The following is a 22686-nucleotide window of genomic DNA, read 5'->3' on the forward strand; positions in this document are numbered from 1 at the left end:
GAGACCCGGGTTCGGTTCCCGCTAAGGGCATGTACCTCGGTTGCAGTTTGTCCCCGGCCCTGGTTGGTCGTGCGGGTGGCAGCCACTTGATGTGTCCCTTTCACATCGATGTTTCCATCTCTCTCTCTTCCTCTCTCTCCCTCCCACTCTGTACAAAAAAAAAATGGAAAAATGTCCTCGGATGAGGATTTAAAAAAAAAAAAATGATTAACAAAATTTCCTTTCAGCCCTGGCTGCTGTGGCTCAGTTGGTTGTCATCCCATGCCAGTTCAACTCCCAGTAGGAGGCAGCCAGTCAATGTTTCTCTCTTGTCAATGTTTTTCTTTCTCTCTCTCCTTCTCCCTTCCTTTCTATGTGAAAAAAAATAATCGATAAAAATATACTTAAAAAGAGGACTTTGATAATGAGCTTCTAGGATTTCCTAAGAGGGAGGATATAATCGAGCCTAAAGGAGAGGAGTTAGAATGGTTAGGGCAGCATAGTATGTATGCTGCTGCTTCTTTTATATCTATCTATCTATCTATCTATCTTTTTTTAAACCCTCACCAGAGGATATTTCTCTATCTTCAGATAGAGTGGGAGGGAGGGTGAGAGAAAGAGAAAAACGTTGACGTGAGAGAGACACATTGAATGGTTGCCTCCGCATGACCTTGACCAGGGCCTGGAATTGAACCCACGACTCATTGGTCCATAGGCCAATGTTCTACCCACTGAGAAAAACCGGCCAGGTCAGTATGTATGCTTCTTTCCTGGACATTTCATCCATTGAATCATCTTGTTAAGTGGTGTACAGTGTAAAATTTTCAATTTTAATTTTCAGTATAGTAGCCTCAACATTCAAAAAAGTTTCGATATGAAGTACATTATTTCATGTGCCATATTTAGGCCAGTTCATTCAAACATATATTTGTAGGTCACAAGAGGGTTAGTCTATATCCAGTTTATACGCTTAAATGTGGTTCAGAGAGAAGGATATATAGATTTTCCCATTAATTATGTTAATCTAAAATAGCAGACCTTTAACGTTACTACTAGTTTATTGGATCTGTACCATCTCAGTGAACCTTGATGGGAAACATTTTCTCTAGAAAGGACATAGATAGTATGTTGATTAAATACCAAAACTAAGTGAAAGTTTATCGAGGGTCAGAGAGTATGTGTTTTCCCTAACTGTTCCTTTGGGGATAACTTTTGTTTTTAGGGGAGTTGAGAACCCATTTTAAAAAGTTTGAATTCTAAAATTTTGTTTTATGATCAAATTAATAGTTATATTTTTAATTTTGTACAATCAGGGATACCCTTAATCTTTGCAGATATTGTAGAGTTCTACTAAATTTTTAGAGCTGGATGTTTAACCTGGGTGCTCATGGACATTGGAGTAGAGTGGGGTCTCTCATGCAGGCTTTGGGGAGGAGTATGGGATATATAAACCTCATGAGATTTCAGGTAGCATTTTCTGTGAATACGTATTTTTCTGAGGAGAGAGCACATAGTTTTCATCAAATTGTCTTAAGTACTTAGTGACCCAAAAGGTAAGATTCACCATATTAGAACAAAACATCTTTAATGAAAGACATTATTTTAAAGAGTTATTTTACTGTTAGTGAGATTGTAAAAAACAAATCTGACAGCCAGGATTGTAATAAGCTGGAGAGCATTCTTTTAGGAGGGATGCTCTTAAATATGTATTGAAGCTTAACACCTATGGGAAAGGCCTCAGTGAATAGCTCTTCACCTGGCCATGTTGTCTGTGCCTTGTATAAGGCACATGTTGTCTGGACCCTTTCGAGTTTAAAATTAAAATCCTTTTTATGTTGTGGGATATTTCAGCAAGGGATGTGTTTATCTTAATCCTCTTTTCCTTTGATGATTCAGTTAAGTTGTAACCTTGAATTGACATTACAGTTGCTTTCCTGGTAACATGTGGATTAGTGCCACTAGCTATTCAAGATTTTTTTTTTTTTATTATCCTCACCCGAGGATATTTTTCCATTTTTTGTACAGTTAGAGAGGGAGGGAGAGAGAGGAAGGGAGAGAGAGAGAGAAACATCAACGTGAAGGGACACATCGAGTGGCTGCCACCCGCACGACCATCCAGGGCCGGGGACAAACTGCAACCGAAGTACGTGCCCTTAGCGGGAACCGAACCCGGGTCTCTCGGGACCGCAGGCCGACGCTCTAACCGCTGAGCCAAACCGGCCAGGGCTATTCAAGATTTTTTTAAATTTAATTTAATTTTTTATCATCACCCGAGGACATTTTTGCATTTATCTTGAGATAGAGCAGGAAGGAGAGAGGGAGGAGGAGAGGAGAGGAGAGGAGAGGAGAGGAGAGAAGAGAGAGAGAGAGAGAGAGAGAGAGAGAGAGAGAGAGAGAGAAACATTGATGTGAGAGAGACACATCGACTAGTCGCCAACCACACAACCCCAACTGGGGCTGCGGATAAACTGCAACTGAGGTATGTGCCCTTATCGGGAACTGAACCTGGGCCTTTCTGGTCCGCAGGCTGATGCTCTAACCGCTGAGCCAAACCAGTGAGGGCGCTATTTAAGATTTTTGCTTTTAGCCCTGGCTGGTTTGGCTCACTGGTTAGAGCATTAGTCTGCGGACCAAACGGGGTTTGATTCCTGGTCAAGGGCCCATACCTGGGTTGCAGGTTCAATCTCTGGCTCTGGTCACGGTTGTGCAGGAGGCAACCAATCGATGTGTCTCTCACATTGATGTTTCTCTCTCTCTCTCTCCCCTCCCCCCCTTCCACTCTGTCTGAAAATCAGTGGAAAAATATCCTTGGGTGAGGATTAACAACAACAACAACAACAAAAAGTAAAGATAGATACAACAAACTCCAGACCTCCTAAAAATTTTACTGCTGCCAAACCTGTACATTTCTTCATTTTACTGGACTCTAAAGAGGGATCCCTCCTCTTGTCCAAATGAATCATTTCCCATTATTGCTGTCTCAATTTATTTCTTCTCAGTTATCTCCTCTTCAGCTTCTAGGCCTCTTTTATTCAGTAAATTAAACACTTATCCCATATTAGGCCCTGGAAGAACAAAGGTGAAAGGGTAGATAAAATTGCTCTCATGGGGCTTACAGCAGTGTATTAGACTTGCTTAGTGTACTGCACCCTTGGAAGATTCTACTTTTTTTTTTATTAATCCTCACCAGAGGATATTTTTTCCATTGTTTTTTTTTTTTTGAGAGTGGAGTGGAAGGAGGTGGGGGCGGGAGGTGGGTAGAGAATGAAACATCCATGTGATGTGAGAGAGACACATCGTTTGGTTGCCTCCTGCACACACCTGGACTGGAGAGCAAACCTGCAACGCAGGTACATGCCCTTAACTGGGAATCAAACCTGCGATCCTTTGGTGATCCTCTGGTGTGTGGGCTGTCACTCTGACCACTGAGGCAAACCGACCAGGGCGGCAGATTCTACTTTGATGCTTTGTATATCGCCTCTTGCAAGTACAGTTAGTTTGCCATCTCTCTTCCTCACTTGCCTTGGCATTTTCTTCACCATTGTACCAAAACCATATTGGCAGTGGTCACTGGTGACCTCTTCATTGCAGAATTCAAATGGATATTTGATTCATGCAGTAATTTTAACTTCTTGAAGATATAAAGGGTTTTTCTTCCATATTAAATGTTCATGTCGTTCAACATTGCTATTTTTTGAGTTCATGTGACTAGTAGGAAAAGTTAGGAAGAATGATGGTAAAATATGCTTCAGGAGGGCTGTAAATTGTGTCTCTTTACATATGTCTTGTGCTTTGGAGACTGCATTGTCTACAGCTGGATGCTATGTGGTTTGTTTTCATAATTAAAAGTTTTGTCTCTTCCAGCCTAGCCTCTAGCCTCTGTTTTGCTAGTTTAGGATTGTGAAGACAACAGTTATTTTATAATTTAGTACCTATTTAGGTTTGTAGATTCTGTATGTCAAGAAATAAGCAGTTAGGACTCACTATATAGTACATCTCATTGATCTGTATAGAACCTTTCTAAGTTTTATTTCTCTCTGGACCGCAGGCTGACGCTCTAACCACTGAGGAAACTGTCCAGGGCGCAAGTTTTATTTCTGATTCTTAAAATGGGGATTATACCAAGTTTTTTTTTTTTAATCCTCACCAAAGGACATTTTTGCATTTATCTTCAGATAGAATGGGAGAAAGAGAGAGAGAGAGAGAAACATCGATGTGAGAGAGATACATTGACTGGTTGCCACCCACATGACCCCAACTAGGGCCGGGGACAAACTGCAACCGAGGTACGTGCCCTTAGCGGGAACTGAACCCGGGACTCTGGTCCGCAGGCTGACTCTCTAACCGCTGAGCCCAACCGGCCAGGGCTATACTGTTTTATAGAGTATTGTTCAGGATTACAGGGATTCATGTATATAAAATATTAATCTTGGTGATCAGCACATAGTACATTTGAATAAAAAGTTGTTTTCCAAAAAGTTCTGTATGTCTACAGTAATTCCCTACCTGTTTTAACTTCTTCCTGGATGTCATTCTCCAGAGGCAATCATTTTCAAGAAACTGTTAGGTATTTCTTCTGTTATTTATGTTTTCCCTATCTCCCTTTTTTCTCAGTTTATATTTATACTTTCTTTTCTATCCTTCCAGTATTTTATAATAATTTGTGGCTAGATCAGTATGATAATCATGTAAATGTTACAGTTGAGCCATGTTGTCCTTTTTTTTGGACTTAACTTTTTTTAACAGTTGCTTAGATTTCTATGTACCCATCACTGATTAACATCTAGGCTTTATTTCATATGTGAAAATTAACTTTGTAGGGTGGTCAGAAACATTTTCTTGGAGGCATCTCTTTGCTAGCCCTCTCTTATCCTCCTGGTCTGATTAGATTTGGTTGTGCTGAGGCCTGCTGCACAGCTATCATCTTGATCTTTTTTCGCTGTCATTTGTGAGAGCCTCCTCTCCTGTGTTGGACCCCCTTGTTATTCTCCATTAATCCGTTTTCTGTCCCTATAGATTTGTCTTTTACAGAATGGCATAAAAATGGAATCATACAGTATGCAGCCTTTTGAGTCTGGCTTCTTTTTATTTATTTCTTTATTGATTTTTAGAGAGAGAGGAAGGGAGCGGGAGCGGGAGCGGGAGACAGAGATAGAAACATCGATGAGAGGGAACATCGATTGGCTGCCTCCTGCATGCCCTCATCTGGAGATTGGGCCCAGAACCTGGGCATGTGCCCTGACCAGAAATCAAACCGGCGACTTCTTGGTGCATGGGGCGACGCTCAACTGCTGAGCCACACCAGCCGGGCGAGTCTGGCTTCTTTTACTAAGCATAATATATTTGAGAATTATCCATGTTATGTGCATCAGTGCTTGATTTCTTTTTTTGCTGAATAATATTCAGTTGTATGGCTGTGCTACAGATTACTCACTCTTTGAAGGACACTTGACTTATTTCCACTTTTGGGGGACTGTGAATAAAACTTAGACAGTTTTTTGAGAAAAGTGGCCCGTGGCTATTCCAAGTTACAAGGGAGACTGAGAAATTGTATTTAGCTTTTTGCCTTCTTTACCAGAGGAGGACAGAAAAATAGTATGTTGTGAATGGATTTTGGTAGTTAATTCATGGTGTCAATTGCCAGCGGCTGCCTCTTGGTTTGCTCTCTTGTTTTTGTTTTGTTTGTTCCATGAACTTCCTGAATTTGAGATATTGTATATGTGAACTAAACTTGTTTCTGTAATCGCATTGATTAGTATTTTGCTGAGTGTAGAATTCTAGGTTGGAAATTAAACTAAGGTGTTGCTGCACTGTTTTTTTAAAATTGTAAAATTTATATTAAACAATAATTGTCCATTTTCCCCTACTCCCAGTCCCTGGTAACCACCTTTCAACTTTGAATTTGATTATTTTAGATAACTCATATAAGTAGTAATACAGTATTTGTCCTTTTTTGACTGGCTTATTTCACTTAGCATAATGTCCTTAAGGTTCATCCATGTTGTAGCATGTGTCAGAATTTCCAGCCTTTTTAAGGTTGAATAATAAGTAGTTCATTGTATGCTTATCCATTCATCTGTCTATAGAAACTGGGTGGCTTCCACTTTTTAGCTATTGTGAATAATGCTGCTATGAACATGGGCATGCAAATAATCTCTTCAAGACCCTGCTTTCATCTCACTTATATGTGGAATCTAATGAACAGAATAAAGTGATGGGATAAAAAGGTCCATAGATATGAATGCATAGAACAGAATGACAAATCTCAGAAGGGAGGGGACGGGAAGAGACTAACCAAAGAACATATATGCATAGCCTATGAGCACAGTCAAAATACTGTGGGGAAGGCCTGGGGTGGGGTGGAGGCTGGTTGGAGGCAGGTATAAAGTGAGGGGAAATGTGGGATGTGTAATACTGTCAACAATAACAAAACAGACCCTACTTTCAATTTTTTTTATATATATTATTAGAAGTAGAATTACTAGATCATATGGTAATTCTATTTTTAATTTTTTTGAGTAACTATTTTATTGTTTTCCATAGTTGGCCACACCATTTTCAATTCCTACCAGCAGTATAGAAGGATTCTGATTTATTTGCATCCTTGCCAAAACTTGTTATTTTCTATTTTTAATTTTTTATTACAGTAGCCATCCTAATGGTTGTGAAGTGGTATTTCATTATTATAATCATGTTTTTATGGCATATTATATTATTTTTTATTAAAACACACTTTTTTTCCTTTATTGATTTTAGAGAGGGAGCAAGAGATAGAAACGTCAATGAGAGAGAACATCGGTTGGCTGCCTCTTTCATGCCCCCCACTGGGGATTATGCCCACAACCAGGCATGTGTCTTGACGGGGAATCGAACCGGTGACCTCTTGGTGTATGAGTTGACGCTCAATCACTGAGCCACACCAGCTGGATGATGACATATTTAGTTATATGCTTGACACTTAAGTAGCTATTCAGTAAATATTTGTTGAATAAATAAAGTAAAAATATATGCACGATTGTTTTGTCTCTTTGGAAGATTTGTTGTTTATAAGTGGCTTTTGCCTTTAGGTATGGCTTGCTCCTGGACATCACATTTTGAATTGGATTATTGCCAGGTAAAATCTTGGCTGGACACAGTTTTTGTCTTTGCGTTCAAATACCAACTGCAAATGGGAAGAGCAAATAAAACCACGTGTAGTAGTAACTATATGTAGTATAGTGGTAAAATAATTGCTGGTTAAAATTCATGGTTTTTGAGATTTTTATTTAGAATTGCTATACTTAAAAACCTTAGACTTCTTTTTTATCTTCACTCGAGGACATTCTTTCATTTATCTTTAGACAGATTAGGATGGGGGGAGAGAGAGAAACATCAACGTGAGATAGACGCATCGACTGGTTGCCTCCCATGCGACCCTGGTATGTGCTCTTGGCCGGGTCTCATTGATCCGTGGGCCGACGCTCTAACCGCTGAGCCAAACCAGCCGGGGCTAAACCTTAGACTTTTAGATTGCATTAGTAAAATTGGCTTAAGAATTGCCAGGAAAATCTAAAATCCTGCAGGATTGTTTTCTTGAGAAATTGTATTTTAGAGAATCTTTGATTTATCTCATGTTTACTCCTTATCCCTGTATTTTATCCTTGCTTTTTACTATGATTTGCAGGTTTTGCTCACCATGCCTGCTTTTTTGCAGATTTTCTATTTTGTATACACGTTATTTTGTATATACTGTATATGATGACTTCGGTGAGCAGTGACCGTTCCCGAGGTGCTCGGGAAAAAACACAGATTTCAGCGGCACAGGCAACACAACTACAGAAACAAGTAGTACAGGTAAGTTTTTGTGGAACTCTTGTTTGCTTTGTTTAGAATTATGGAAATTAAGGGAACATATGTGTTTTAAATGTTGTCCTTTGTAGGAAACCTGAGAATTTTAATTCTTATTTTTTAAAAGTAGATAGTATTCCCCGATCGGGTGGCTCAGTTGGTTGGAGCATCGTCCTGTATACACCAAAAAAGGTTTCGAGTTTGATTCCCAGCCAGGACACATACCTAAGTTGGGGGTACAATCTTCGACTGAGGCATGCATGGGAGGCAACCAATCGATGTTTCTCTCTCACATTGAACTTTCTCTCTCTCTCTCTCTCTCCCTTCCCCTCTCTCTAAAATCAATAAAAAACCTAAAAACATATCGTCAGGTGAGGATAAAGAAAAAGTAGATCGTATATAATAGGAAAGAGGAAATAACACTCAGGTCCAGTTAGATGTTGTTCCTTAGCTTTTTAATCCTGAACTTTTTCCTGCTACCTATTAACATCTAAGCCATCTCCTTTTCTTTATTATTAATCTAGGTGTATGCCTGGGTTATAATATGAAAGTTGAAATATACAGAGAAATACTACTCTGAAATAGATATATGTCTGAATTATAAGAGACTTACAAAAAGCTGTCGTTTCTTTCAAGCATTGTTACCTGGACAGAGTGTTTTAATTTTAGAATGTCTTTTTTTTTTTTTATGAATTTTTTATTTATTTTTTGTTACAGATATTTTACCTTTTTACCCCATTGGCACCCCCCACCCCACCCCCCCTCCACCCTGTCCCCGGCTTAGTTGTCCATGTCCATTGGTCATGCATACATGCATATAAGTTCTGTGGTTTATCTCTTCCCACCCCCCCACCCCCCATCCCCTCTTCTGAGGGATGTCAGTCTGTGCCTTACTTCCATGTGTCTGGGTCTAGTGTATTCCTCAGACTGTTATGTTCATTATATTCCGTATATAAGTGAGATCATGTGGTATTTGTCTTTTTCTGCTTGGCTTCTTTCACTTAGGATAATACTTTCCAGGTCCCTCCATGTCGTCTCAAAGGATAAGAGATCTTTCTTTCTTACCGCTGCATAGTACTCCATTGTGTATATGTACCACAGCTTTTTGATCCATTCGTCTACTGGTGGACACTTGGGCTGTTTCCAGATCTTAGCTATTGTAAATAGTGCTGCTATGAACATGGGGGTACATATATTCTTCCTGATTGGTGTTTCAGGCTTCTTAGGGTATATTCCCAGCAGTGGGATCACTGGGTCAAATGGAAGTTCAATTTTTAATTTTTTGAGGTAGCACCATATTGTTTTCTATAGCGGCTGCACCAGTCTGCATTCCCACCAGCAGTGTATTAGAGTCCCCTTTTCTCCACACCCTCGCCAACACTTGTTTGATGATTTGTTGATGGCGGCCATTCTGACAGGTGTGAGGTGATACCTCATTGTTGTTTTAATTTGCATCTCTCTGATGATTAGTGATGTTGAGAATTTCTTCATATGTCTCTTGGCCATTTGTATGTCCTGTTTGGAGAGGTGTAGAATGTCTTAATTAACAAGATTCATTTGTGTAAATATTTTATGTTAATAGTCCCTCCTTCTCTCCTTCTCAAATTTTTTATATTATTATTTTAAAAGAAGTATAACAATCCAAGTGAAATGCTAAGCACAGTACCTGGAATGAAATTGAGCACTTTATAAATGTTATTCATTAGATTCTCAAACCTTTTTTTAGAGGCAGTATAGAACTAAGTAAATAAACCTTATGCAGTCTATTATAATTGAGATTGATGATTGATTTTACTTTGATAGCTAATTACAAATACCTTTTATAATTATTTATACTGAAGTGCCCTGTTGATACTAAGGTACATAGGAAGTGGACTATACTTTTTATTTATTTGTTTATTTTTATCCTTACCTGAGGACATTTTTCCATATTTTGTTCAGACTGAGTGGGAGGGGGAGAGAGAGAGAAACATCGACGTGAAAGGGACACATCGAGTGGTTGCCACACGCACTACCCAACCAGGGCCGGGGACAAACTGCAACTGAGGAATGTGCCCTTAGCGGAAAATGAACCTGAGTCTCTCCAGACTGCAGGCCGACACTCTAACCGCTGAGCCAAACCGGCCAGGGCAGAAGTGGACTATACTTAATTGTTGCATCACATTTTAAAATATAAGGTTAGTCTTATATTTTGCTGCTATCAACAGATGTACATCTCTGTATTCAGTGCTTGCTCCTAAATACACCTGTCCTGATAGGTATTTATTTATAACTGACCAAGAAAGACTGTCTTGAGCCCTGGCCAGTTTGACTCAGCAGTTGGAGCGTCGGCCTGTGGACCAGAGAGTCCTGGGTTTGGTTCCCACTAGGGGCACGTACTGAAAAAAAAATGTTTGCTTCATGAATAGCCTCTCTCTCTTTTTGTTGTTGTTAACCCTCACCTGAGCATATTTTTTTTATTGTTTTTTTTTTTTTTTTTTTATCCTCACCCGAGGACATTTTTCCATTTTTTGTTCAGGTAGAGTGGGAGGGAGAGAGAGGAACAGAGAGAGAGAGAGAAACATCAATGTGAAAGGAACACATCGAGTGGCTGCCACCCACACAACCAACCAGGGCCGGGGACAAACTGCAACCGAGGTATGCGCCCTTAGCAGGAACCGAACCCGGGTCTCTCTGGACCGCAGGCCGACGCTCTAACCGCTGAGCCAAACCGGCCAGGGCAATTTTTTTTTATTGATTTTTAGAGAGAGTGGGAGAGAGAGAAACATTGATGTGAGAGAGACACATTGATTGATTGCCTTTAGCAGACCCCAACTGGGGCTGGAATGAGACCTGCAACCCAGATTTGTGCCCTGGACCAGGAATCAAACCCAAGACCCTTCAGTCTGCTCTAACCACGGAGCAAACTGGCCAGGGTATTTTTTTTTTAACAATCCCCACCCAAGGATATGCCTTTTAAAAATGGATTTTAGAGAGAGAGGTAAGGAGAAGGGGGGGGGGGAGAGAGAGAGAGAGAGAGAGAGAGAGAAACATCTATTGGTTGCCTCCCATACTCGTTCTCACCAGGATCAAACCCAAAACCTGGGTATGTGCCCTGATAGGAAATCAAATCCTCAACCCTTCAGTGCACGGGACAGTGCTTCAGCCAACTGAGCCACATCAGCCAGGGCAGGAATAGCCTCTTATCAAAGAAGAGATATAGTTATGAGCAATTATAGGTGCAACCCTGATAATAATGCAATATAAATTAAGCCCTGGCCGGTTTGGCTGAGCTGTTGGAGCAGCGGCCTGTGGACCAGAGAATCCTGGGTTCGGTTCCTGCTAGGGGCACGTACCAAAAAAGAATAAATAAAATAAAGAGGTGGGTTTGTTTTTAAAAAAAGAAAAGATATTTTGTTTTCTTTTTTTATCAAATCAGTAAGGATTAAACACATGGTCTTTTGAAGGAGAGTCAAATGAAATGGGAATATAAACTGTCTCCCACTCAAGTAAAGTCCTTGGGCTGATTTCCAAACAAGCAGTCTCCAGATTGGAGGAGGGAGGACTCCCTTCCTCCTACGGGTAGTCACTAAGAGTTTTTCCATGGACCTTTTGAGAATGGCTCATTTTCTCTCATTAGAAGAAAAACTGCCAACTGAGTTGTGGGAAGGATTCCTAGACCCTTAGTTTACTAATTTTTATTTTTATAAAAGTACTGTGAGAATTTCTTAATATTTACATTAGAATTTTTCATGTTCATTAATCCATTAATCTCATTCTGGGAAATAAATCCTAAGGAAAAACCTTAAAGGGGAAACTTTATTTTGTAAGATGTTTATGGCCCAATTCTAAATGTGTGTAGAGGAATTCTGAAATAACCTATCTAGGTAGTGGGATGAAGAGAGAAAACCATGAGCTCTTTGAATCTGAATAAACCTGGGTTTGGGCCCGGTGTCTGCCACTTTACTAGTTAGCTGAATTACGTAAGTCTCTTTGAACCTCAGTTTTGTTTTTTTAATTTATTTTTTATTGTTGACAGTATTATAGATGCCCCTCATTTACCCCCCTTTGCTCCCCTGTACCCAGGCCCCACCCCACTCCAGGCCTTCACCACATTATTGTCTGTGTCCATGGGCTGTGCATATATGCACATAAATTCTTTGGTTAATTTCTTCTTGTGTCCCCCACACCCCTCCCCTCTAAGATCTGTCAGTCTGTTCCATGCATCCATGTCTCTGGACCTATTTTTTTTCGTCAGTTTATTTTGTTCATTAGATTCCACATGTAAGTGAGATCATGTGATATATATATGTTATTTATTTATTTATTAGTTTGTTTGTTTATTTATTTATTTTCTTGCCCTGGCTGGTTTGGCTCAGCATTTAGAGTGTTGGCCCATGGACCAATGAGTCCCAGGCTTTGATTGCAGCCAAGGGCACTTACCTAGGCTGCGGTTCTATCCTTGGCCCCAGTTGGAACGTCTGGGTGGCAACCAGTCAATGTGTTTCTCTCACATTGATGTTTCTCTCTCTCTCTCAACCCCTTCCCCTTCCACTCTGTCTGAAGATAAATATAAAAATATCCCCATGTGAGGATTAAAAAATATATATATATTTTTTTCTTTATTGATTTTTGTTTTTCTAGAGAGATGAAGGGAGAGGGAGAGAGAGATGGAAACATCAATGAGAGAGAACATCGATTGGCTGCCTCCTGCATGATCCCCACTGGGGATTGGACCCACAACCTGGGCATGTGACCTGACTGGGAATTGAACCTGCGAATTCTTGGTGCATGGATCCTTGCTCAACTACAGAGCCACACCTGCAGGGCAAAATCATGTGATATTTGTCTTCCTCTGACTGGCTTATTTCGATTAGCAAAATAATCTCCAGGTCCATCCATGATGTTGAAAAGGCTAAGAGATGAACCTTAGTTTTAGTTTTTTAAAAACATGCTTTGAGAATTAGAAAAAAATTTCAAGAGCTGTACATGTTATTCCCGGATATCTTTTGCCCATATTCCCAGATGTTAACATTCTTACCATTTTTACTTTATCTTTTTCCTCCTTCCTACAAAGGAGAAACTACACGAACCTTTTCCTCTAAACCTCTTGAGAATAAGTTGCAGATATGATGCTTCTATACCTGTAAAAACTTGAGTGTGTATAGTATTTTTTTAAAGAAAAAACAAGGACCATCTTTGACACAATCACAGCACAATTTTCTTTTTTTAAATATGTTTTTATTTTTATTTTTTAATTTTTTTAATTAGAGAGGAAGGGAGAGAGATACGTATCCATTGGCCGCCTCCTGCACGCCCCCTACTGGGGATCTAGCCCACAACCCCAGGCATGTGCTCTGACTGGAAATCCAACTGGGACCTCTCAGTCCATGGGATGATGCTCAATCCACTGAGCCACACTGGCTGGGCAACAACACAATTTTCAAAAATCAGGAAATCACCTCATTATCCAACCTAGTCTGCAGATCGTATTTATATTTTCCCAGTTCTCCAAATAATATCCTTTTTAGCTAATTTAGTCTTTTTTAATGTGGAACTTCCTATTTCATGACATTGACATATTTGAAGAATATAGGCCAATTATTTTGTAGAATGTCTCCTAATTTCGGCATGTTTGATATTTCCTCACGATTAGAATGAGGTTATGCATTTTTGATAGAGATAGTACAGAGGTGATGATCTGTTCTTTTTTTTTTTTTTGGTACCTGCCCCTAGCAGGAACTGAACCCCGGACTCTCTGGTCCGCAGGCCAACGCTCCAACCGCTGAGCCAAACCAGCCAGGGTGATGATCTGTTCTTAATGCATCATATACTGGTGATCAATTTTTATCATTTGGTTAAAGTGGTGTTTCTCTAATTTGTGTGAGGAGAGGAAAAATTTTAGTTTTTAAAATTTTAATATGGTGTAATATATTCTTTGCAGAGAATGGTTGTAAGGAATTAGAAATTGCAATGAGGTATGATCAGGAAGTGGTAACCTTTATTTGTATTTTATATTTCACATGTTATGAAATTGCTATAATATTTGAAATTATGCTGGGAAATGCCAGGTTTTTTTTCAACTGAGAAAGGATGCAAAATTATACTTACAATATAGCATAACTGTTAAGACATTTAAGAAAAAAGTCTAGTAGCCCTGGCCAGTGTGGCTCATTTGGTTGGAGCATCATCTCATGCACCAAAAGGTTGCTGGTTCAATTCCCAGTCAGGGCACATACCTAGGTTGTGGGTTCGATCCCCAGGGGTGTGCATACGGGAGGCAACTGATCGATGTTTCTCTCATATGTTGATGTTTCTCTGTCTTTCTCTCTCTCTTTCTTCCTCTCTCTCCCTCTCTCCCCCTTCTTTCCCTTATTCCTCCCTCTCTAAAATCAGTAAAACAGCCTGGCCGGTGTGGCTCAGTGGTTGAGCATCGACCCATGCACCAAGAAGTCACCAGTTTGATTCCCGGTCAGGGCACATGCCCAGGTTGTGGGCCAGTCCTCAGTGGGGGGGCATGCAGGAGGCAGCTAGTCAATGTTCTGTTTCATCGATGTTTCTATCTCTCTCTCCCTCTCCCTTCCTCTCTCTAAAATCAATAAAGGGGAAAAAAATCAGTAAAATATATCCTCTGGTAAGGATTTTAAAAAAGAAAAAAGACTTGTAGATTATGTAAATAATTTCTTTGGTTGATGGGCATATTCCTACTTTATCATATTTTCCAAATTTTCTGGCTGACAGGTCCAACAAAAAACATTTGAGTGTGCTATAAAAGCTATCAACACTTTCTTTATTATGACAGTAGCTTAGCTCAGTATAAGCCAAGTGAATGGAATAGAGATCCAGAGGAAGAAATTAATAATGTTGCTTTTCTTGGCAAGACTTTTTCAACCTGACAGTAGTGTCATAGATGTCACTAATGCTTATTGTAGGAGAGAGTGCACTAACGCTGTTTAACTTTGAATTACCAGTTGATTCTGCTTATTCCTTTGATTTCACAAGCTGCATAGACTCCTCAGTTCTTTGAGCTCAGCCTGGCCTCTTTCCTATCATACTCTAATTAATGTTTGGTGCTTTGTTTAACTAATACTTTTTTTTTTTTTTTCTTTTTTCTGGTTGAAGGAGAATTTTTATTACTTTTATGTACAAAAAACTCAACATTGTATACTTAACCCAGCTTGGTGGCCAGTTATTTAGCCTTTGCCTTTTTCAGCTTAGCAATGTGAGCCACCAACTTTGGACCCAGGATATTGCCTCCCCAGAGGTGGCGGATCTCATCATATCTGTTGTAATTGGTCTGGATAGCCTCTACCAGCTTAGCCAGAGCTTCTTTGTCTTCCCAGTTAACCTGTGTGAAGGTGACAGTGGTGCAGGTCTTCCTGTGGTCTAAATGCCCCAACTTGGCCTTCCCCTTGATAATGCACTAGGGAACCCCCATCTTATGGCATAGGGCAGGCAGGAAGATAGCCAGCTCAATGGGATCCACATTGTTTGCAATCACTACCAGATATATCTTATTCTCCACCAGGGTGGTGACAGTGTTAACTCCTGCTCAAAGGACAGGTGGCCTCTTGATGGGGACATCTCCTTTGCCCACAGTTTTTTTCTCAACCTTGGGCAACCATATCTGCTTTTTTCTCTTGCTTTGTCTTTGGTTTGTACTTGTGGAGAAGTTTAAGCAGTTGAGTAGCTGTTTGGTGGTCCAAGGCTTGGGTGAACTGGTTAATGGCAGGAGGCACTTTCAGATGCTTATAGAGAATAGCCCTTTGCTACTGCAACCGAATGTAGGGGGGCCATTTGACAAAGTGGGTGAGGTCCCTTTTGGGCAGTATGTCCTGTCCAATGCCAAAATTCTTGGGCCTTTTCTCAGACAGGGGATTTACCATCTTCTTGGCCACCTGCTTCTTCAAGACAGCAGGGACTGACATCACCTTTTTCCCCTTAGCCTTCTTTCCTTTTGGCATCTTGGGCAGCAGGAGGAAAGAGCTAATTTTCTTCTTGACTCTAGGGTAGCTGGCAAAGATAAAAATATATAAAGGTCTAATTTAAAATGCTCTGTAATTCACCCAGCTGGTGTGGCTCAGTGGTTGAGCATCAACCCATGCACCAAGAGGTTACCGGTTGATTCCTGGTCAGGGCACATGCCCAGGTTGTGGGTCCAATCCCCAGTGAGGGGCATGTAGGAGGCAGCCAGTCGATGTTCTCTCTCATCGAAATTCTCTCTCATCAATGTTTCTAGCTCTCGCTCTCCCTCTTCCTTCCTCTTCCTTTCTAATATCAATAAAGAAAAAAAAAGCTCTGTATTTCATTAATATTCTGTGCTAGTATTGCAAAACTGGACTTGTTAAAAACTGTTGAGCCCTGTCCCGTTTGGCTCAGTGGTTAGAGTGTTGGCCTGCGGTCCAGAGAGACCCGGGTTGGGTTCCCGCTGAGGGCACGTACCTCGGTTGAGGTTTGTCCCTGGCCCTGGTTGGGTCGTGTGGGTGGCAACCACTTGATTCCTTTCACGTTAATGTTTCTCTCTCTCCCTCTCTCCCTCCCACTCTATCTGAACAAGATATCAAAAAAAAAAAAAAAATCCTCGGGTGAGGATAAAAAAAAACACAAAAAACTGTTGAGTGCATCAACTGCTTTTTCAGAAGTTATGTCTAGATAGTCTACACCCTTTCGAGAATACAACAAATTATATAATTGAAGAGAAATACAAAGAATGTTTGAGTCATAGTACTTAAGCTTAAAAAGCTATATCTGAATAAATTAGTAATTGTACTTACCTTACATATGGTAATGAATAGTGATTTGTAATGTAGGGGGAAACCAGTATAAAAATGAAAATATAGAAATATGTAGAAGTCCCAGACTTTTGGCCTATAGCAAAATATATATATATACATGTATATATGTGTGTGTGTGTGTGTGTGTGTGTGTGTGTGTATACACACACATTTTTTTAATCCTCACCTGAGGGTATGTTTTCACTGATTTTTAGAGCAGGAGGAAGGGAAAGAGCGAGAAACATTGATGTGAGAGAAACTTTGATTTGTTGCCCCTCTCATGATGCTCCAGCCAACTGAGCCACTCAGTCAGGGCTTCTTGTTGATATATTTGTAATGTATTTTAATGGAGTCAGGAGACACTTTTTTGTTTCTGTGATTTGTGTACATTTAGGAAACACAGGCAGTTCTCAGTTTTCAAGTTTAAATATTGCTATCTTTAGTGTTATTATTTGTGGCTATTTACCCCCCTGTTCCATTATTTTTTATTGATCCTACACTCTTTATCAGAAAGATATTAAAGACAGAGTCCCTGAGTTTGGTCTCTCTTGTATTCTGTGACATTACTGTGTGCTGAATTTTCTGTCTGAAATGTCTTGAGCTAGGAACATTCTTCTAATACACATTACACAGAGAGTGATTGTGTCCACCACTGGTCTGCAATTCACTTTCTTGGATTTTTTTTTTATCTTTTAATTTTAGCTCCTGTTTAACATCTGTTTCTTTCCCCCTTCTTTTCCTTTGCATTTTCTTTTTTACCTCCTCCATGGCTTCTTTTGATCTCTTGACATTTTTCCCCCTAATATTTTATTTTGAAAATGTTCAAAGACAAAGAAAAGTTGAGAGTTGTACTTTGAGCACCCATGTAACTCACTATGCTATATTTGCTTTATCACATTTCAAAATAAGTTCAAGACAACACTTTAGCATACATATCATCAATATTTGTTTAGGTCTCCATTTTTTTTTTTGAGAGAGAGAGGGTGGAAGGTGGGGCGAGAGAGAAACATCGATGTGAGAGAGACACACTGATTAATTGCCTCCCACATGCACCTCAACCTGAGCGGGGGATGGAACCTGCAACCCTTCAGTGGGTGGTCCGACGCTCCAACCACTGAGCAGTACTGGCCAGAGATCCTTTTTTTGTAAAGGTGAAATATACATACAGACACATTTTAGGTATATGAGATCATTTTTTGTTGTATGCATATACCTGTGTAACTTAGTTTCCTGTCAATATACAGAACATCATCCTCATCCTGGAAAGTTCTGCTGGTTAAATTTTGTTTTCTTGGTGCAGACATCTTGACTGTTTCAGGCTAGTGATTTTCTTTATGTACTGCTTTCACTTTCCCCCCGCCCCCAGCTCCCCCGTCTCATTTCTTTGTACCTCTTCACTTCAGACTCTTGTAGGTAGCCCATAACTCTAATATGGACTGTGTTCTAGTTTGCACATGTTGTATAGTCTCTTTCCTCAGTCTTTAAGTATAAAATGACACACAGAAAATCATCTCCCTTTACATTCCTTCCTTTTAATGGCAACCACGCTAGTCTAGAACTTCACTGCTGCATTCTTTGTTAAAATAGCTTCCTCCGCCACTGGGACGCAGCATGATATATATATATTGTTCATCTGGTAGATAAGAGGCCTATATGCCATTAACACCCACCATAAAAGTGTGAGTAAGGTACTTAGCACAGCACAAATTTGAAATGGATTACTACCTCTAAGATCCTTCCCATCAATAAACTAGAAGCTCTATTTTGTGATTTAATAATTTTTGTAATAGAAACTTTTTTTATCTTTTAGAAAAATGACGCTTCATGGATGAGTAATTTTGTTTTGTTTTGTTAATCCTCACCTGAGGATATTTTTTCCATTGATTTTTATACAGAGTGGAAGTGGGGGAGAGGGAGAAACAGGGATGTGAGAGAGACACATTGACTGGTTGCTTCCCACATACCCCAGCTGGGGCCTGGGATTATATCAAATCTACAGGCCAGCTCTCTAACCTCTGAGCCAAACTGGCCAGGGCTATGGTGTAAATAATTCCATAATGGTTGTTTTCCAGATTGTTGTTGGCCCTATTCTGTATACACTTTTAATATGTTTTTCTCAAGTTTGCATGCATATTGCAAGGGTGTATATTTGGATATTTTCTATTTTAAAGCCACAAGAAATTAGTCTACTTTTCCTTGCCTAATTGCCTAAGGACTTTTCTTTTTTATTGCTTTAATTAGACTGCCCAGTTCAAATGGCTAGAATAGTCATCCTTGTTTTGTTTTGGTCTTAGTGGGAAGGTTTTCAGTTGTCTTTCACCATTAAGTGTGATATTAACTGTGGATTTTTTGTAGTTGTTTTTATTAGATTGAGGAAGTCCCTTTCTAATTCTAACTTATTGAGTGTTTTTATCTTGGAAGGGTATTGGACCTTACCTACTTTTTCTGTGTCTATTGAAATGACTGTGTGGTTTTAACATGTTCTACTTATATGGTATATTAGATTGTTTGATTTTGAGATGTTAAGTTAACCTTGTATTTCTGGGATAAACTCACTTGGTCATGGTGTACAACTCATTTTGTTTGTTACTGGTTTGCTAAGATTCTGTGGAGGATGTTTTACCTATAATGATGAGATATTTTTCTGTAGTTGTCTTTTCTTGTGATGTCTTGCTTTTGGTATCAGGGTAATATTGATAGATTGAGTTAGGAAGTGTTCCCTTTTCTGTTTTTGGAGAAGTTTGTAAAGAATTGGTGATTTTTGGTGTTAATTCTTCTAATTCAAGCATTTGTTAAAGATTTTTAATTTTCCTTTAATCAGTTTCAGTAGTTTGTGTCTTTATTAATTTTTGTCTAGGTTCCCTAATTTTGTGGCATACATTTGTTCATGGTATTCTCTTATAATCCATTTTATTCCTCTGAAGTTGGTTGTAGCATTTCCTATTGCATGTCTACTTTTAATAACTTCATCTTCTCATTGTTTTCTTGGTTGTTCAAGCTAAAGTTTTGTCAACTGTCAATTTTGTTGACCTCCCCCACCTAGGACCAAGTTTTGGTTTCTTTGATTTTTTCTCTCTCTTATTTTTCTGTTCTCTATTTCATTATATCCTACTGTAGAAAATTTTGAAATAATTTTAAGATTTTCCAAAAAGTTGGAAAATATTACAGAGAGATCTCTTTAACTTTCACCCAGCTTCCCTTAATGTTAACACTTTATATCATGTGTTGGCACACTTTTTCTATAAAGGGTCACGTAGCACATATTTTATGCTCTGTACCACATACCATCTCTGTTGCATGTTCTTTGTTTTTGTTGTTTAACAACATTTAAAAAAAAATCCTCACCTGAGGATTGTTTTTATTGATTTCAGAGAGAGAGGAAGGGAGAGAGAGAAACATCAATGTGAGAGAGAAACATGGATCGGTTACCTCCAGTGTATGCACTGACCAGGAATCAAACCCACAACCTTTTTGGTGTACAGGACAAAACTCCAAACAACTGAGCCACCTGGCCAGGGTTTAACGACAGTTTTAAAATGTTAAAAACTTTCTTAGCTAGCACACTGTACAAAATCAGATCCCAGACTGTAATTTGCTAACCTCTGTTTTACATAACTACTTGTTAAAACTTAAGATAATAACATTGGTGCAGTATTTTTAAATAATAGATTTTATTTGAGAATAAAGTCTATTGTTTATTCATGTGTTTTTATTTTTTATTTATTTATTTGTTAATTTTCACCCAAGGATCTTTTTCCATTGATTTTTAGAGAGAGTGGAAGGAGAGAGTAAGAGAGAGAAAGAAACATTAATGTGAGAGAGAGAGACACATCAAGTAGTTGCCTCCCGACCTGGGCTGGGGATCAAACCTGCAACCCAGGTACGTGCCCTTGACCAGGAATCAAACCCATGGCCCAACACTGTACCTCTGAGCCAAACTGGCCAGGGCATAGGATATTACTATTTTGTTTTTAAGGACATTATAAGGGATACATACAGATGAACATTGAGATGAAGAGGCTCTAACCACTTAGCAAAACTGGCCACTAGTTTTTAGCGGGAACTGAACCCAGAACTCTCTGGTCCACAGGTCAACGCTCAACCGCTGAGCCAAACTGGCCAGGGTCACTAGTTTTTAAACTAAGATTCCTTTTCTGTTTCAGGATCCAATCCAACTAGTCCCTTTAGTCTCTTGTGATCTGCCATAGTTTTTATTTTTATTTTTTATTTATTGATTTGAGAGAGAGAAAAAAAACATTGATTTTTTTTGTCCCACTTATTTATGCATTAAGTGGTTGATTCATATATGTGCCCTGACCAAGGATTGAACCCATAACCTTGGTGCGTATCAGGATGACTGTAACCAACTGAACTACCTGACCAGGGCCCACAGTTTTTTCAGTTTTTGCTTGCTTTTCATGACCATCACACATTTCAAGTGTATATTTATTAGTTTTAAAAATAATTAGTACCTTTATTCTCTGAAAGTAAATAATTAGTATTTTTAAAAACCATTATGAATTTATGGATTTAAACATTTGATTGGTTTCAGTTATTTCTAGTTATTTTCCTTTTTGAAGTTCAAATTATCCCATCATTGGCCAGTGCAAGTGTTTTCAAGTTGACTCCTGAGTGGGTTTTTTTAAATTCATTTTTAATTATAGTTGACATAAAATATTCTTAGTTTCAATTGTATAACATAGTGACTAGACATTTTTATACTTTGCAAAGTGATTACTACAATAAATCTAGTAACCATCTGTCACTGTACGTAGTTATTATGATATTATTGACTATTCCCTATACTGTATATGACATCCCTGTGACTCCTGAGTCATGGCTTCTGAGTGCTTTCTTACTTGGTCCTAACAAGTTTTTGATAGTTTCTTCATAAGCTGGTGTGACAGGGTATTTCAGACTTACCTTGTACACTTCCTGCTTTATGCTTAGAGTCAGCCATTGCTTTAAGAAACCCTGCATTCTTTTAGTGGGAAATTTTATTTAGAGATCTCAGTCTACTAACTGATGGATGATGTTTATTATTACTGGGTTGGTCATTGGTCATAGGTCTTCTCAGTGGACAGAACTATGAAAAATTGCCTCTTGAGTTAATGCTTGTAGTTCAAAATCAGGACCACTTTTTTTTTTTAATCCTCACTTGAGGATATTTTTTCATTTATCTTCAGATAGAGTGGGAGAGAGAGAGAGAGAGAGAGAGAGAGAGAAACATTGACGTGAGGGAGACACATCGGCTGGTTGCTTCCTGTAGGACCTGATCAGGGCCGGGGACGAACTGCAACTGAGGTATGTGCCGTTGGCTGGAATTGAACATGCGACTTTTTGGTCTGTGGGCTGGCACTCTTAACTGCTGAGCCAAACCAGCCAGGGCCAAATTCAAGACTACTTTTATGTCACATGTTTATCACCTCCACTCTGAGAATCCTGGTTCCCTGAGAACTGGAGATGGTAAAATTAGGATATGCCAAAATCACTCATTGTATATAAAATCACTTTATGTATATAATACAGCACCGCCATCATGTTTTCCCCATTCTTACTCTGATTTCTCCTGAGCACAGTCTTTAACTTTTTTTTTTTATCCTCACCGGAGGATATTTTTTCATTTTTTTGTTCAGATAGAGTGGGAGGGAGAGAGAGGAAGAGACAGAGAAACATTGATGTGAAAGGTACACATCGAGTGGCTGCCACCTGCACAACCCAGCCAGGGCCAGGGACAAACTGCAACCGAGATACGTGCCCTTAGCAGGAACTGAACCCAGGTCTCTCTGGACCGCAGGCCGACGCTCTAACCCCTGAGCCAAATCGACCAGGGCTCTTTAACATTTTTAAAAGAAGTAGAAGCCCTGACCGTTTTGGCTCAGAGGTTAGAGCGTCAGCCCGTGGCCCAGTGAGTCTCTGGTTCTATTCCAGTCAAGGGGACGTACCTCCGTTGCGGTTGTCCCCAGCCCTAGTTGGGTTGTGCGGGAGGCAACCAGTTGATAATGTCTCTCTCACATTGATATTGCTCTCTGTCCCTCTTTCTCTCCCTCTCTCCTACTCTATCTGATGATAAATAGAAAAATATCCTCGGTTGAGGATTAAAAAAAATTAAAAAGAAGTAGATGCT

The 22686-nt window shown here is 39.5% G+C and overlaps 1 protein-coding gene and 1 pseudogene across 2 annotated transcripts in view; one reads left to right on the forward strand and one right to left on the reverse strand.

Annotated features, from left to right (window-relative positions):
• Nucleotides 1-7369: 7369 nt before the first annotated feature.
• The window catches only part of UBAP2 (ubiquitin associated protein 2), a 104544-nt gene continuing 89227 nt past the window's right edge, over nucleotides 7370-22686 (forward strand). For both annotated transcript variants that reach the window (XM_036261415.1, XM_036261416.1), the window contains exon 1: nucleotides 7370-7812. In XM_036261415.1, the coding sequence (XP_036117308.1) occupies nucleotides 7714-7812 (99 nt within the window). In that variant the 5' untranslated portion in view covers nucleotides 7370-7713. The remainder of the gene's footprint in view (nucleotides 7813-22686) is intronic.
• LOC118629782 lies at nucleotides 14954-15749 on the reverse strand (annotated as a pseudogene).

Source organism: Molossus molossus, unplaced genomic scaffold (genome assembly GCF_014108415.1).
Source record: "Molossus molossus isolate mMolMol1 unplaced genomic scaffold, mMolMol1.p scaffold_m16_p_14, whole genome shotgun sequence".
Taxonomy (NCBI): domain Eukaryota; kingdom Metazoa; phylum Chordata; class Mammalia; order Chiroptera; family Molossidae; genus Molossus; species Molossus molossus.